This window comes from Rattus rattus, chromosome 3 (genome assembly GCF_011064425.1).
Source record: "Rattus rattus isolate New Zealand chromosome 3, Rrattus_CSIRO_v1, whole genome shotgun sequence".
Taxonomy (NCBI): domain Eukaryota; kingdom Metazoa; phylum Chordata; class Mammalia; order Rodentia; family Muridae; genus Rattus; species Rattus rattus.
This window is the reverse complement of record NC_046156.1, coordinates 72798406-72811376: the sequence shown is the minus strand read 5'-3', so window position 1 is coordinate 72811376 and position 12971 is coordinate 72798406. Positions and strand designations below refer to the sequence as shown.

At 35.2% G+C, this 12971-nt stretch overlaps 1 protein-coding gene across 3 annotated transcripts in view; it reads right to left on the bottom strand.

Annotated features, from left to right (window-relative positions):
• Gria2 (glutamate ionotropic receptor AMPA type subunit 2) overlaps positions 1-12971 on the bottom strand; it is a 115574-nt gene that overhangs the window by 39418 nt on the left and 63185 nt on the right. For all 3 annotated transcript variants that reach the window (XM_032898200.1, XM_032898201.1, XM_032898202.1), the window contains exons 4-5: positions 8759-8955; positions 3206-3259 (exon numbers count right to left, since the gene is read on the bottom strand). In XM_032898200.1, coding sequence (XP_032754091.1) covers positions 3206-3259; positions 8759-8955 — 251 coding nt within the window. The remainder of the gene's footprint in view (positions 1-3205; positions 3260-8758; positions 8956-12971) is intronic.

Here is a 12971-nt window from a genome sequence, read left to right as displayed (position 1 = left end):
ATATCATTAAAATGAAAAGGAAAAACAAACGTCCAATTTTTCTTAATTCTTTAATAGAAATGCATTTTATATTAAATTAGAAAAAATTAAAATGACAATCGAATTTTATCAATCAGGTTGGTGATTATGGGCAATGTTATGCTTGTGGAGAGGACCCAAGTTCCCTTCCAATATCCAAAATTGGCCGGTCACATCCTCTAGTAACCACTTGGATATCATCTAGTAATGATGTATCAGTAATGTACACATGGAGCCAGGCTCAGTCTCTCCAGACCAAGGGAGAGTGTGTACAGCAAGAGCAGCAGCTACCGGTCTGCTTGACGTGCGTGTGCTTGGTGCTTATAACATCTCTCCTATCTCTGCCCAGCCTCATGCCTCATCTATTCAGTGCAATGAGATAAGCCTCTAACTTCCTCTCTTGCTGTCAATTTTGCTATCATTATCTTTCTTTGGGTTTCATTTAATTTCATTCATGCTGTCATCTTACTCTGATTATGCAACAAACAGCTTCAACTGAAGTCCTTGATAGATTTGATGCTGACCTAAATAAAGATTTGCATTTTTCAACGGTTTTTTTTTTCCCTTTACTTCTCGGTTAATTTTGAACAGAATTTCCCAGAGACAATAGAAGCCACTCTGTCATAATCCTTGAACAGTAGCAACAAAACATCAATTTCTAGGTTTAGAAGCCCATCTGCCTTCACGGACTTTGGAAGAGAATAGTGTAGTTTTCATATTAGGTGTGTGTGTGTGTGTGTGTGTGTGTGTGTGTGTGTGTGTGTGTGTGTGTGTGTGTGTGTGTGTGTGAAAAATAGGCAAAGGAAAGAGAAAGAGTGGATGAGAAAGAAGAAGAGGAGGAGAAGAATTAGAAGAAGGGGGGAGAGACAGAGACAGAAATGAGAGCTGAGAGATCAAAATTGGACAAGTCAGATGCAACATCTCACCAAATAAAAACCATCATATCATTTAGGGAGACATATTCACAAGACTGAAAACCAAGTGGTTCTCCACTAATTGTGGATCCGTCATGCTCTAAATGATTATCAACAATTTAATTCCATGAGAAGTGCAGGGAGGATAAATATGGGCATAGGGTCTTATACCCCTCATCTTATTATGGGCCAGTTCACCTTTCAAATGCTACAAAGAAAGCTCCATCAGAGCCTATATCTGAAGAAATAAGTCCACTATTTAGCAAGTCTTAAAATGGTTCATCAATACGTGAATATTTAAAGAATTTTTTGCAACCACCTCTTCCTACATGCCTAAGTCATTGGCCATGGGGAAGTGTTGCTTTTCTGTTGAGAACTTGGGAGCATAAAAACCCTTCAGCGTTAGGAGGTGGTTTTCAGACTTCAACATCATGAAGTGTTTAAATTCTCAGACATCCCAGTAAAATCAGCATCCTTCACAACTACCAGGAGTTTGTGAGCAGAGAAAAATCAGGCGTTAAGGAAAGAGAAAGCAGACCCAACTTTAGCTTCAGAATTAATTTTGGTAGATTTCTAAATGGAACCATGACCAGAGCATGGACTTGCTCACTTAAACAACAGTGCTTTCTTTTTTCATGGCATTACAGAGCAACTCTCAAATTGATGAGACACCTTCTGTCATTATTTCTCAATGTTCCAATATAATCTTCTCCATCTGGACACTTTTAAAGATCGCAGCTTTCACTGTGGCTCTGTGCTCTTCATCAAATGGCACAATTCACACAGGGACTGAGTGTACAGGCTGTTTTAGGCATGAAACAGAGCTAGGCCAAACTCACTGTAGAGCTTCAACTCCTGTTAACCCTTGTGTCTATACAGAGTTGTTTCCAATCTCCTAGGTACACACTGAAGAAAAATCCCAGAGGATTGTTATAGGAGCGTTTAATCATGTTACCAAATAGCAATTCTATCTTGAAAAATCAACTTCTTCCAGACTCAGAAGATACTAACTGATACTAACTTGACTGTTCTCAGCGAAAACACCATTTATTGAAACATTTGTTGTTTTTGCATTTTTTTCTCTCATAGTAGGGACTCTTTCCAAGACATAAACTGATACTTTATAAACCATAAAAAATGAAGCCTGTATTTGAATAAACACAAAGCTTGTGTGCAGTCCTATCACACAATCGAGAATAAACATTCATTTTCTGCCTCTTTTCTTTGTCTCAACACATTTTTATCATGTTGTGTAGAGATAATTTCCAACAAACAGGGTCATAGCTATTCAAAGACCATGAAGCACGCCAAAGCCTGTTTGACTGCCACTTTAAAACTCATTTTTGGAAATAAAAATCAATGTTCCACAATCTAAATTGATTGGCTATAATTATGAAAGGAAAAAAGCAAAGAAATATAATTAACCAATCTGCTTTTTCAATATGTTCTGAATGAACAAGAATACTGATGGAAACATGACCAACACCTACAAGAACTCAGTTTTCTTTTCATTGTGTTACTTATAGACTATGTAAAAATCAGAAGTAAAATATTTTCAAAACATTACTATTACATTGCTACAATATGTAATTTATAATATTATTGAAATAATAGTACTATTTTGTAGATTTAATTTCCTCACAAATGTGTATCGATTTCATATATTATTTTATAAAAACTCAAGTAGTCATTCAGTAATTTTAAGGAACACAGTGACATAAAAATGTATAATTAAAGAGTTAAACTTTATATTTTTAAAAATTTCCCTTAGTACAAAATTATCAAGATAATTCTGACAAAAAGATAATTCTGAGTAAATGTGGTTATGAAGATATTTGTAGCACATGTAATAGCTAGAATTAATTTAAAGTTGTAGATTGGGGGAAAAAAACCTAAAGCAACCGAATAAAACATTTCTTTTCTTGCCTTTAAATAATATCAGACTATATTTTTAAAATATCCCTTGTGAATGATGATTACTCCAAGTAAATATTAAAAAACAAAAACAAAACAAGATAAGGTAGGGGAGCTGGGAAGGTGGTTCTGTAGATAAGATTGCCAAGGTTAAGTTCCCAGCACACATATGACAGGATGTTTCCAGACAGGTAATTCTAGTCCTTGTGAATCATAGGCCCTTATCTACAATCTGCAGGTATTCTATGCAGATGGAGCAGAAATATTTATGCAGACAAAACACTTATACCCATGAAATATGAATATATATATTGTAATTAAAAGTTAGTAGATAAAATAATGTTAATTAATTCACCTACCAGATTTGCAATGATATAATGGTACCCTTTAACATGTTTTCCAATGGTAATAACCTAGCAAGAATAAAGCACAAACATTTAATACATGGGAAGAACAACAATGGAAAATCTCTGCTAATTATCAAAAGATGAAAATTTGAATTTTATATTCCATGTCATTTTCAGGAAACATTTTTATCAAATAGATTATTTCTTAGGAAAATATATCAATTCACTTTAGTGCTTAGTAAATGCTATCTATTAAGAAGTCAGACATTAAATCAAAATAACTCCCTTCTTTTATTCAATACTGAAAGCTTGTTCATACATTTTTTGGGGGGGGGGACAAAAAAGCAAATACATTTAATCCATAACAAGTAATAATTTTATTTCTATCAGTCTATATTTGTGTCTTTGTAATAAAATAACCACCTGAGAAAAATTCTGAAATGTTATAACTATCAATGGTATTCAACATTTAAGAGGTATAAAGTTTATAGAAATATTAGGAGATATTAATAAGCAAATATAATATTATCCCAAAGCTAAAGCTTAGTTCAAATAATTATTGCTTTTCATTTTAGGCCACAAAGTAGTCAAGAAACTAATTTTCACTTCATATATCAGTGTTAAAAATCAATGGTAAGATAACCTTGCATCTTGGAATGAGAGATTACTCTAGCAATGACTATAGCATCTTTGAATATTATTAAGGAGCATTTCCTTTACTGTATCATTGACACAGAGAATAGGTGCAGGTGAATGAAATGCCTTGGTGCAGAGAGATGAAACTAGTGATCAACGCACTGTAAAATGAAAATAACTAAGGTCAAGGTGTATTTAATTCCATTAATCTGCGGGCCTTCATAACTTGCAAACAATAATTCAGACAAGCATGGTTTGCTTCCTTGCATGACTAGAATGTATGAGGGGAGCAGTGAACGTGCCAGGGAGTATCATACTGCATATTGGAACCACAGGAAAAGCAACAGAGTTCAAATGGACAGAATCTGCTAAATTCATATGCTTTCCAAGGCATCACAAACCTGAAAAATCATAAATGCCACAAGGAAGTCTGGAGTCATTTATTTTCAAAATAATTCCTTTATATTTTATTGATTTATTATTTCAGGAAAGGCCCAACTGTGTAGCCCAGACTCTCCTTGAACTCAGCATGCCGGACAACCTGGTACTTCTGCCTCAGCCTTCCGAGTCCTGGGATTCCAAGTGTGGACCACTATCCTTCCATTTTTAAAGAAATAATCAAACAAAAGGAAAACATAAAACAACCAACTATAAAAAATATGCAAAGCATTAGTTTACTTCCGGCTTCTCTGGCTCCCCTTGTGTCTACACAAATTCCTCACACTGAATACTGTAGTGATCCTGTAGGCTACTCCAGATCCACTCTTCCCCTCTCTCTGAACTCAGATCACATGGGTTCTCTTAACTATTTTTTGCATAATAGCACAAAACTGCTATTACAAACTGCTCAGGACTTTACATCTTCTATATCCTTACTTGCAAATTTCTCCACTTTATCACAAGCATGTGTTATTCACATGTCAGCTGTAACCAGTCTCAGCCTGGGGGGCGACCCCTGGCTGAAGACTTCTATGACTGTCCATCACCTGAGGCAAAGTGAGGTGCTTGAATCAGCACATTTGGCTCAAAAGCAAAGACATATTTTCTTGAAAAGATTCTACAGAATGCAATGTTCAAGTGGTGTAGCAGCTGTTTGAAAGGAAGTTAGGGTTTACATTGCCTTCTGTCCCATTTTTGCATCACATAACCAAATTGCCTTTTCATAAAAAATTGGACCCCCCAGGTTGAAGGCAGAAGATTGAAGAAAAGATGTTCTTGCAAGTGGAAAATATTCTAATTCATTTTGGCTTAATCAACATGCATTGTGTCCATAAATATCTTCGGAACATCTGTTGAATTGCTTACTGAGTAAGCTACCTTGTGAATGTCCGTTTTCTATCGGAGCATTAAAATAAACAGTCAAAATGATACCAGTTATCTTTACTTCTGTTTACTGTGAAAAAGAAGAGATATAAATATTCACTAGGTTCAAGTCTTTGTAAGTGTTAGTGTTGCCATAGTAGCCATTATAATTTTGCTTTATAATAGCAATTAGTATTATACAATAGAAAAATTATGCTAATTTACAAGTGTTTTGTTAGTAGGATACTTTTCTCATCTGATCACAACTAGAAATAAGTGTCTTCAGAGTTTTATCAAATGATATTAAAAATAGTCTTAATCTAATGCAGGTTAATTTTGTTGCTAATTTCCAGCTGCTATGAAGATAAAGAGTTTCACCCCATCTCTGTTCTCTTGCAAATACTAGTTGAATAAATTAATAAAAGAGTGTCCTTTTTCTTAGGATACGCCTTATCATAACCTTGTGCTTGGTGAATGCTGTTCTTTGAAGAACATTCTGACCTAATCTAAATGATTACTTTCAGTTATCCTCTCTCAGAACAGTTTGTTCTTTTCAGTAATGGTACATCCATGTTGATATTATGTAACCACAGCATTCACAGGCTTTGATGGGGTTTGCAATATTTTAACGGTGTTTCTTAAGTCATACTGCAGTGTCTGCACAGAAAACGCTAAGGGAGGGAATAGTCATTCAAAAATAAGTGAATGGCTCAAAGCTAGCCAAATACTACCTTTTGTGTGAACTTTGTACAAATCATTTCTCTCAAAAGATAGATATATCCTCCTGCAACCACCATAGAACACTTACATAGCTTAGATCTTCTATGATCTACCCAGAGCCCCAATGTTAGAAGCTTGATCCTCAGTTCTGTACTACTGGACCGTTGTACAAGCTTCATGAGGTCCATCATAGTGTAAGACCCTAAGAACATTTGAAGGTTCTCCTTGAGGGGTAAGAGGGATCCTGGTCCTTTGTTGTCTCCCCCTTGCTTTTCAGCTACACTGAAGTAAGCAGTTTCCTCTAACACACACACGCACACACACACACACACACACACACACACACACACACACACACACATCAATGTATACAGTCTTACCACTAGATGGAAAATCACAGACAAGTGACCAAAGATAAAAATTTCTGACATAATGAACCAAAATAAACATTTGCTCGCTAAAATTTGATTTATTATATTATTTGTTATATTAACAGAAAGCTAAGTTGCACAAGTTTGTATGATATAATTTTTAGTACTGAATCTGCACGTATTTTCTTCCCCTAAAAGAAATCTCACGAGGTTCAAATTGCATTCTTTCTTATCATTATTTGTACCCTTCCATTAGAGAATGCCTTCAACAAATCATTTAATAAGTGGTATACCATCTATTTTGTGCACTCAATGAGTTAATAGAGGTGAACATTTATGGTCTATAGATGTAAAACAATGCATTTTAAGTTGTGTATTACATGGACACTTACATAATTGTAATTATAGATTTTGCTTCCAACATTGCTTTCATTTTATCACTTCAGTTTGCTACACAATTTTCCCTATATACAGTTTTGAAGGACACAGTTGTGGCTATCACCTCTATTTATTATGAAGAAGCAGGAATATTTGAAATTATAAACTGGACTACTGAATATTATTAGGATTCAATGTTAATGAGACCCTCCTATGAAAGTCAACTGTGATTCTGACGTGCACATTTCAACAAGAGACCTAGCCTAACAGCAGTCCTGGTTTCATCTCCTTAGACCAGAGTCAAGAGTTTTGCAACTAAAATTATTCTCCTCTCTTGCATACATTGGAAGGTTTCATTAGTTTGAAGTAGTTATCTAATCCTTCATAAAGAATTCCACTTTTATTTCTTCAGGCCTATATTATATATCAGTTAAGACTTCATAAATACTTTTTTTCAAAAATTTGTTGTCAGGAATACATCAGCGAATTTCAATTTTATTTCAAGGGCTAGAGGGAATATAAATGCATACACAACTATTTTTATGTATTTTCGAGGAAGAAGCAGCTGCAGTTTCTCTTTTCCTCTCTATGTCTCTGTCTATCTCAGTTTCTCTCTGTGTCTCTGTCTCTCTGTCTCTCTCTCTTTCTGTCTCTCTCTCTGTCTTTCACGCACGCACACACACACGCACACACACACACACACGCACACGCACACACACGCACACACACACACGCACACACACACACACGCACACACACACACACGCACACACACACACACACACACACACACACACACACACGCACGCACACACGCACACACACACGCACACACACACACACGCACACACACACACACACACATACACACGGATGCACACACACACACGCACACACATATACACGGATGCACACACACACACGCACACATGCACGTACACACATGCACGCACACACACACGCATACACACACACACAAACACTCCAGAAAGGACTAGTAAAGGATACCTTACACAATAGGCTGAGAAGAATGTCTGACCAGTTTCTGTGCCTTACAGCATTGTAGATTTGGTTCCTTGCTGTGCCTCCTAAGTTATCACTTCATGGTTGTTCTACCCTGAAAGGTCTGATCTGAAGTACACCAGTTTGATAAAGGCAGACAAAAGCACTCTCATGTCTCATTATTGTTCTTTCTAAAGCCCATGACCACTATTGACTTCAACACTGTGAACACAGTTTGAATGTATTTCCTTGACCTTTTAATTTCTAGATTACAATTTGTGGACACAAATTTTCTTATGTATGTGCAAACGCAACAGTTACTTCTTACAAAAATACCTCCCCTTCCTAGAGATATTGATATAGTGTGGTGGTTTGAATAATAATAGCCCCATAGGTTCAAATATTTGAATGCTTAATGGACAGGGAGAGGAACTATTTGATAGGATTAGACGGATTAGGGTAGGATTAGCTGGTTGGAGGAAATGTGTTACGGGGGATGGGCTTTGAGGTTTCAAAAGGCCATGACAGACTCTTCTTCCCTCACTATACCTTAAGATCAGGAAGTAACACACCAGCACCATGCCTTCCATGGCTGCCATGCCATATCCCCTCCATGATAAAGGACTCAGTCTCTGAAACTGTCAGTAAGTTTTTAATTAAATAGTTCTTTATGAGTTGACATGGCTGTAGTGTCTTTGTATAGCAATAGAATAGTACTAAAGATACACAGGTATAAAATAAAATAGGCTTGGAGTATATTATATTGAAACAATCATGTAAGACTCTCAAACTCATTCACTTTTCCCCTAGGGTCATGTTTGAACTTAATTCAATTGCTTAAAATGTTGAGGCAGAATTAGATTTAAATGTTTCCAACTCAGAAAAGCATGGACGTTTAGGACAATGCTTATGTAGTGTATGAAAGTGTGATATTATATATTTACGTTATTCAACAACAAAACCAATCTGTCAGCATTATTGACAGCCATCTGCCATTGCTTACTGAAGCTGGGGATAATTCAATTGATGATTTTTGCTGCATTGTACATGAACTATAAACTAAAAACCGCTGTCCAAGCATCTTGCAGAATGATCCTTGCCAATGCTGATGCTGCATGCATAGTCTATATTTGGCAGAAAACAGAGAGGAACAAACCTGGTCCACAATGTCATTTACTTTATCCCTTTCACAGTCCAGGATTACACGCCGTTCTTTTTTTAACTCCAGATCTTGAAAGAGCGATCTGTAGGTCTCATCTTTCTTGTCATTGTTGATGTTCCCCACATTGATAGCAGTCACCTGCCACTTCTTCTCTGCAGCAGAATCCAGAACAGCTTGCAGTGTTGATAAGCCTGGGAAGACAAGGGGCAAGTATGACTGATGAAATTCTGAGATACTAGAGCACCTCAGAACCCGAGTGTGAAATGGCCGGGTCCACCACATTGTTAATCCTGAAGTGTTATGCAGCTTAGGGAGGCTGACTTTTGACAGAGGTTATGGTTTTTAATTAGTATCTACTGATGTCTGCATCATTTTTTTTAAAAAGGCATAAACAAACTGCCAAAGAAAAAATGCTTTTTTATACCTCTAAAATGCATTCTTGTTACATGCTGAAAGACAAGATCTTTAATATCTACAAATTGAGTAAAATAAAAGATGTCCCCAGCATATCCAACTTTATAGATGGCATAATGGCTTTAGCTGTAGGTGATTGTGCGCCATTTTGCACTAGTAACCTGACAGGGTTGACTATGCTTCATACAGAATCTCTAAACAGTTGAGTAGCACAGCCAGTGATGTCTAAGAGGATGCCATGCATCCCTAGTTGTCTCCTATCAGCAGCAGACTGATAGCGTTTTTTCCCCTGTAGCCTTCTGTTATATTTGTTGTAGGCACTGATCTCATGGAGATTGAATTGTTCATCTATTAACCAGAGAGTAGCATCTATCTCTCAAGTTCATAGTTATCTCATTTCATAAATATTAGATGATTTTTCTATTCATTAGTAACTTTTGTTATATGATTTCACCTGGTGTTCATTGTGGCATTTTATTCTGTATAAACTACACCATGTTCTAAATATGGATCAACAGCCAGGGGCTGGAAAAGATTGTAGGTTTTTTATTATTTTCGTTTTGAAGAGCTGAATCTATGGTTTTGTACTAGAAAAAAAATATCATATGTCCTTGTCTTCCAAATAACCCCAGCTGTTCTCACTGAAGCCAAGTTCATCATGTAGAAGAATAACTTTATGGAAACATGATGTCAAGGCTCCATAAAAAATTCAAGCTCAATATATCATCTTCCTCCTTACAGAATGTCCTGCACACTTGAAAAACCATACTAATCTGCTTTTAATCTGTATGATGTGTGAGTCACCAAGTGTGACTATATTGGGAAGCAAATCTGTCTATAATCTAAATTCAAATACCAAATTTTATTTTAGATCTATTTACAATGGCAAACAATTATCTGTTTTGTCCACCAATATTTTGAGACATAAAAAGTCACTTAGAATTTTATAGATTCAGTGTTAGTGATAAGAAGGCAAAATAAAGCTTAGGATATATTCTGATACTGACAAACAAGCAAATTCCTCAAAAGGGGCATATGCCAAAGTTTGAAAGAGCTATTTGTAGCTTTTCACTAAAGACAAATAAAGTGCAGCATCATCAAATCACAATGGCAACAGACTAAGGGACCTAATTTATTTTATTAAACCCCTGAAATCCTAATTAAAATAAGTATTAGGAATATTTATTTGCTTTTAATGAGTTAGAACAAATTAACTATTTTGAAAATGTTAACAAGCAAGAACTATTGTGTTATAGAGGAATTTTCATGTGTGGAATGTTCTCAACGTGAAGATAAAATCAAGTTTGTTTCTTCCTTTAGTCACAATTTGGCTAGTATACAACAAACAAATGTGAACATAAAGTTAACTTTCTGTAACTCCCACTGGAGTCAGTGAGTCAAGGTGACAACTGTCAACTACTCTAAGCCACTTATGACCCAGTTGAACTGAAATGTAAAAATGGTGAATTTTATCAAGGTATCAATGTACAGGGAATATATAAGTACATATTAAACATCAAACATATTCAGATCATCAAAACCTAGACCAGAAAATATATCACATAATAACAATTCTGACAAAATACATGAACCAACTATGATACATACATCTCATTTTATCCTTCTCTGAGACAGGAGTTACAATGAGGACATTATGGATTATTTCTAAGCATGACAACAATATGGTGGTTATACATAAAATAAGAGAATTACATATCTATTAAATACTGAAATATCAACAAATGAAAAATGATGATAGTACTTGCTTCAATAGAATTGCAGAATGACAGGAAAATGCATGCTGCAAAAATTAAATTTTTCTGTAGTATCCATTGAGAAAGGGGTTAAAAATTCAAGGCAACCTGAGTGTTGTACCACTACTCTGTAATGTTAGCTCTTGTCAAGACTGAAGTAGGAATCCATGAGCTTTAGGTCTAGTCTCAAAAAAATGCTTGACAATTTTTATAATATAGTTTAGAAGGAAGATTTAAAATAATTTACTTCAATGGATAGTTCATAATATAGTGAACTTAATTCAATCTGGGGAAAGTAAACAAAACATCCCCTTGTGTCTGTTTCTATAATAAAAGTTTCAGATAAATAAGAAGTATTCAAGGGATGCCATAGATCTCTCATCACTTGTGAGAAAAAAATTTCAGTGATAAAAACCTTAGAACTTGTCATAAAACATCTGTGATTGCTACTCACTCCAGGAAACTTCAATTCCCCTCCCTTAAGCTATAAGGCAAGCATTCAAATAGTGTGTCTGCTTGTCATCACCAGTTAAGGCAGAACATACACAATGGATCACTCAGTATTTCAACAGCTACATGCTGCTGAAAAACATATTTTCTAACTACTCTATTGTCTTTCTGTCTTCTAATTATCAGAAAAAAGCTTCCAGTCACCATCAAAACATGACCATGAGTAAAGGTCATGCTTTCCCCATTTTAACATGAAGCAATCTTAAGGATCATTCTTTACCCTGCATACTAAGATATTTTATTGTATTTTATTAAATCATGAAATTTCCACACCAAAAAACTCCGAGAGCTACTGCATTTGGTATTGTCTTGTCTTTGACAGATACTATAAGAAAATTTACATATAAATTCACATATAAATTTATAAGTAGATTTCATCAAGTGACAAATTTAAGCCTAAAATTTATTGGCAGTTCACAGTGTCAAAGAAGATGGGATAATATATAAAATTAAAAGATAATGGAAAAAAAAGATAATGGATATTTTTCATGACTAACTTCCAAACTCATTTATTCTGTGTCAAAAGTAACATGCACTCAATGTAGATTCCATTATTAAATAATCTTAGGGTTAATATTTTGGAAGCTGTGTAACCTAGCACAAGTTTCTTGTATTTATTAAAACCTCAACTTCCCAAGTAATGCTATATCAGATTTGATATATGTTCTGTCAGTTGACACTGCATAACATTGAATCAGTCATTGACAAGCTGACAATTGGTATCACACAAAATTTGAAGAGACTGTAGATCCTTGCTCAGGAATTCACACGGATTATTTTTCAGAGGTAACCACATAATCTCTCAACATCAGTTACTCAAGTTCCTCATCCCTCAATGCTGACAATACTGTAAAATTTTTACTGACAATTTCTTCACAGTTCATACAAGACTTTTAAATGCTTGACACTGATGCCCAGCCTGCAGTGCCAAGAGGTCAATAATTTTTAAACTTACAGAACACCAAAAGGTGGGCATTTTGCATACAAAGATAACACTAAAGTCTTCATTTCCTATGCACATGCAGCAGGCTGCTGTTCCCTTGGCCCTACCATTTAATTAGGAGATAGAATAAGCTGAGCATTTTTCCTTCTGGAATGAAATAACACAGCGATTTCTTCATTGGTACATGAATCCCTTAATCCAGCTATAAATATTTGTGGGAATTGGATGCTCCACATAAAATTGGTTTATGTAAAGCTGTCAGTAAGCAGTATTCACTCCACTCTGATATGTATTCTGTATATTATGTCAGCTTGCTTACTTCCTGTTTCTGAACAATTTAAAAAATAAAAGAAAGATGTTGAGATAAGCAGCTGCTGTCCCTGCAAAAATCAGAAGAAAATTAAAATATAACTATTCCTTTTAATAAGTTTAAACATAATCCTAAAATATTTCAATTATATGATGAATCTAAAATTGAGTTCTTGATCTACTACTGAATCTTAAACAGTAGTAGATAGAGAAAAGATAGCTAGTTCAATATCGTTATCAATAGTCTCTGTATGCATGACCTATTTATTAGCTGCCA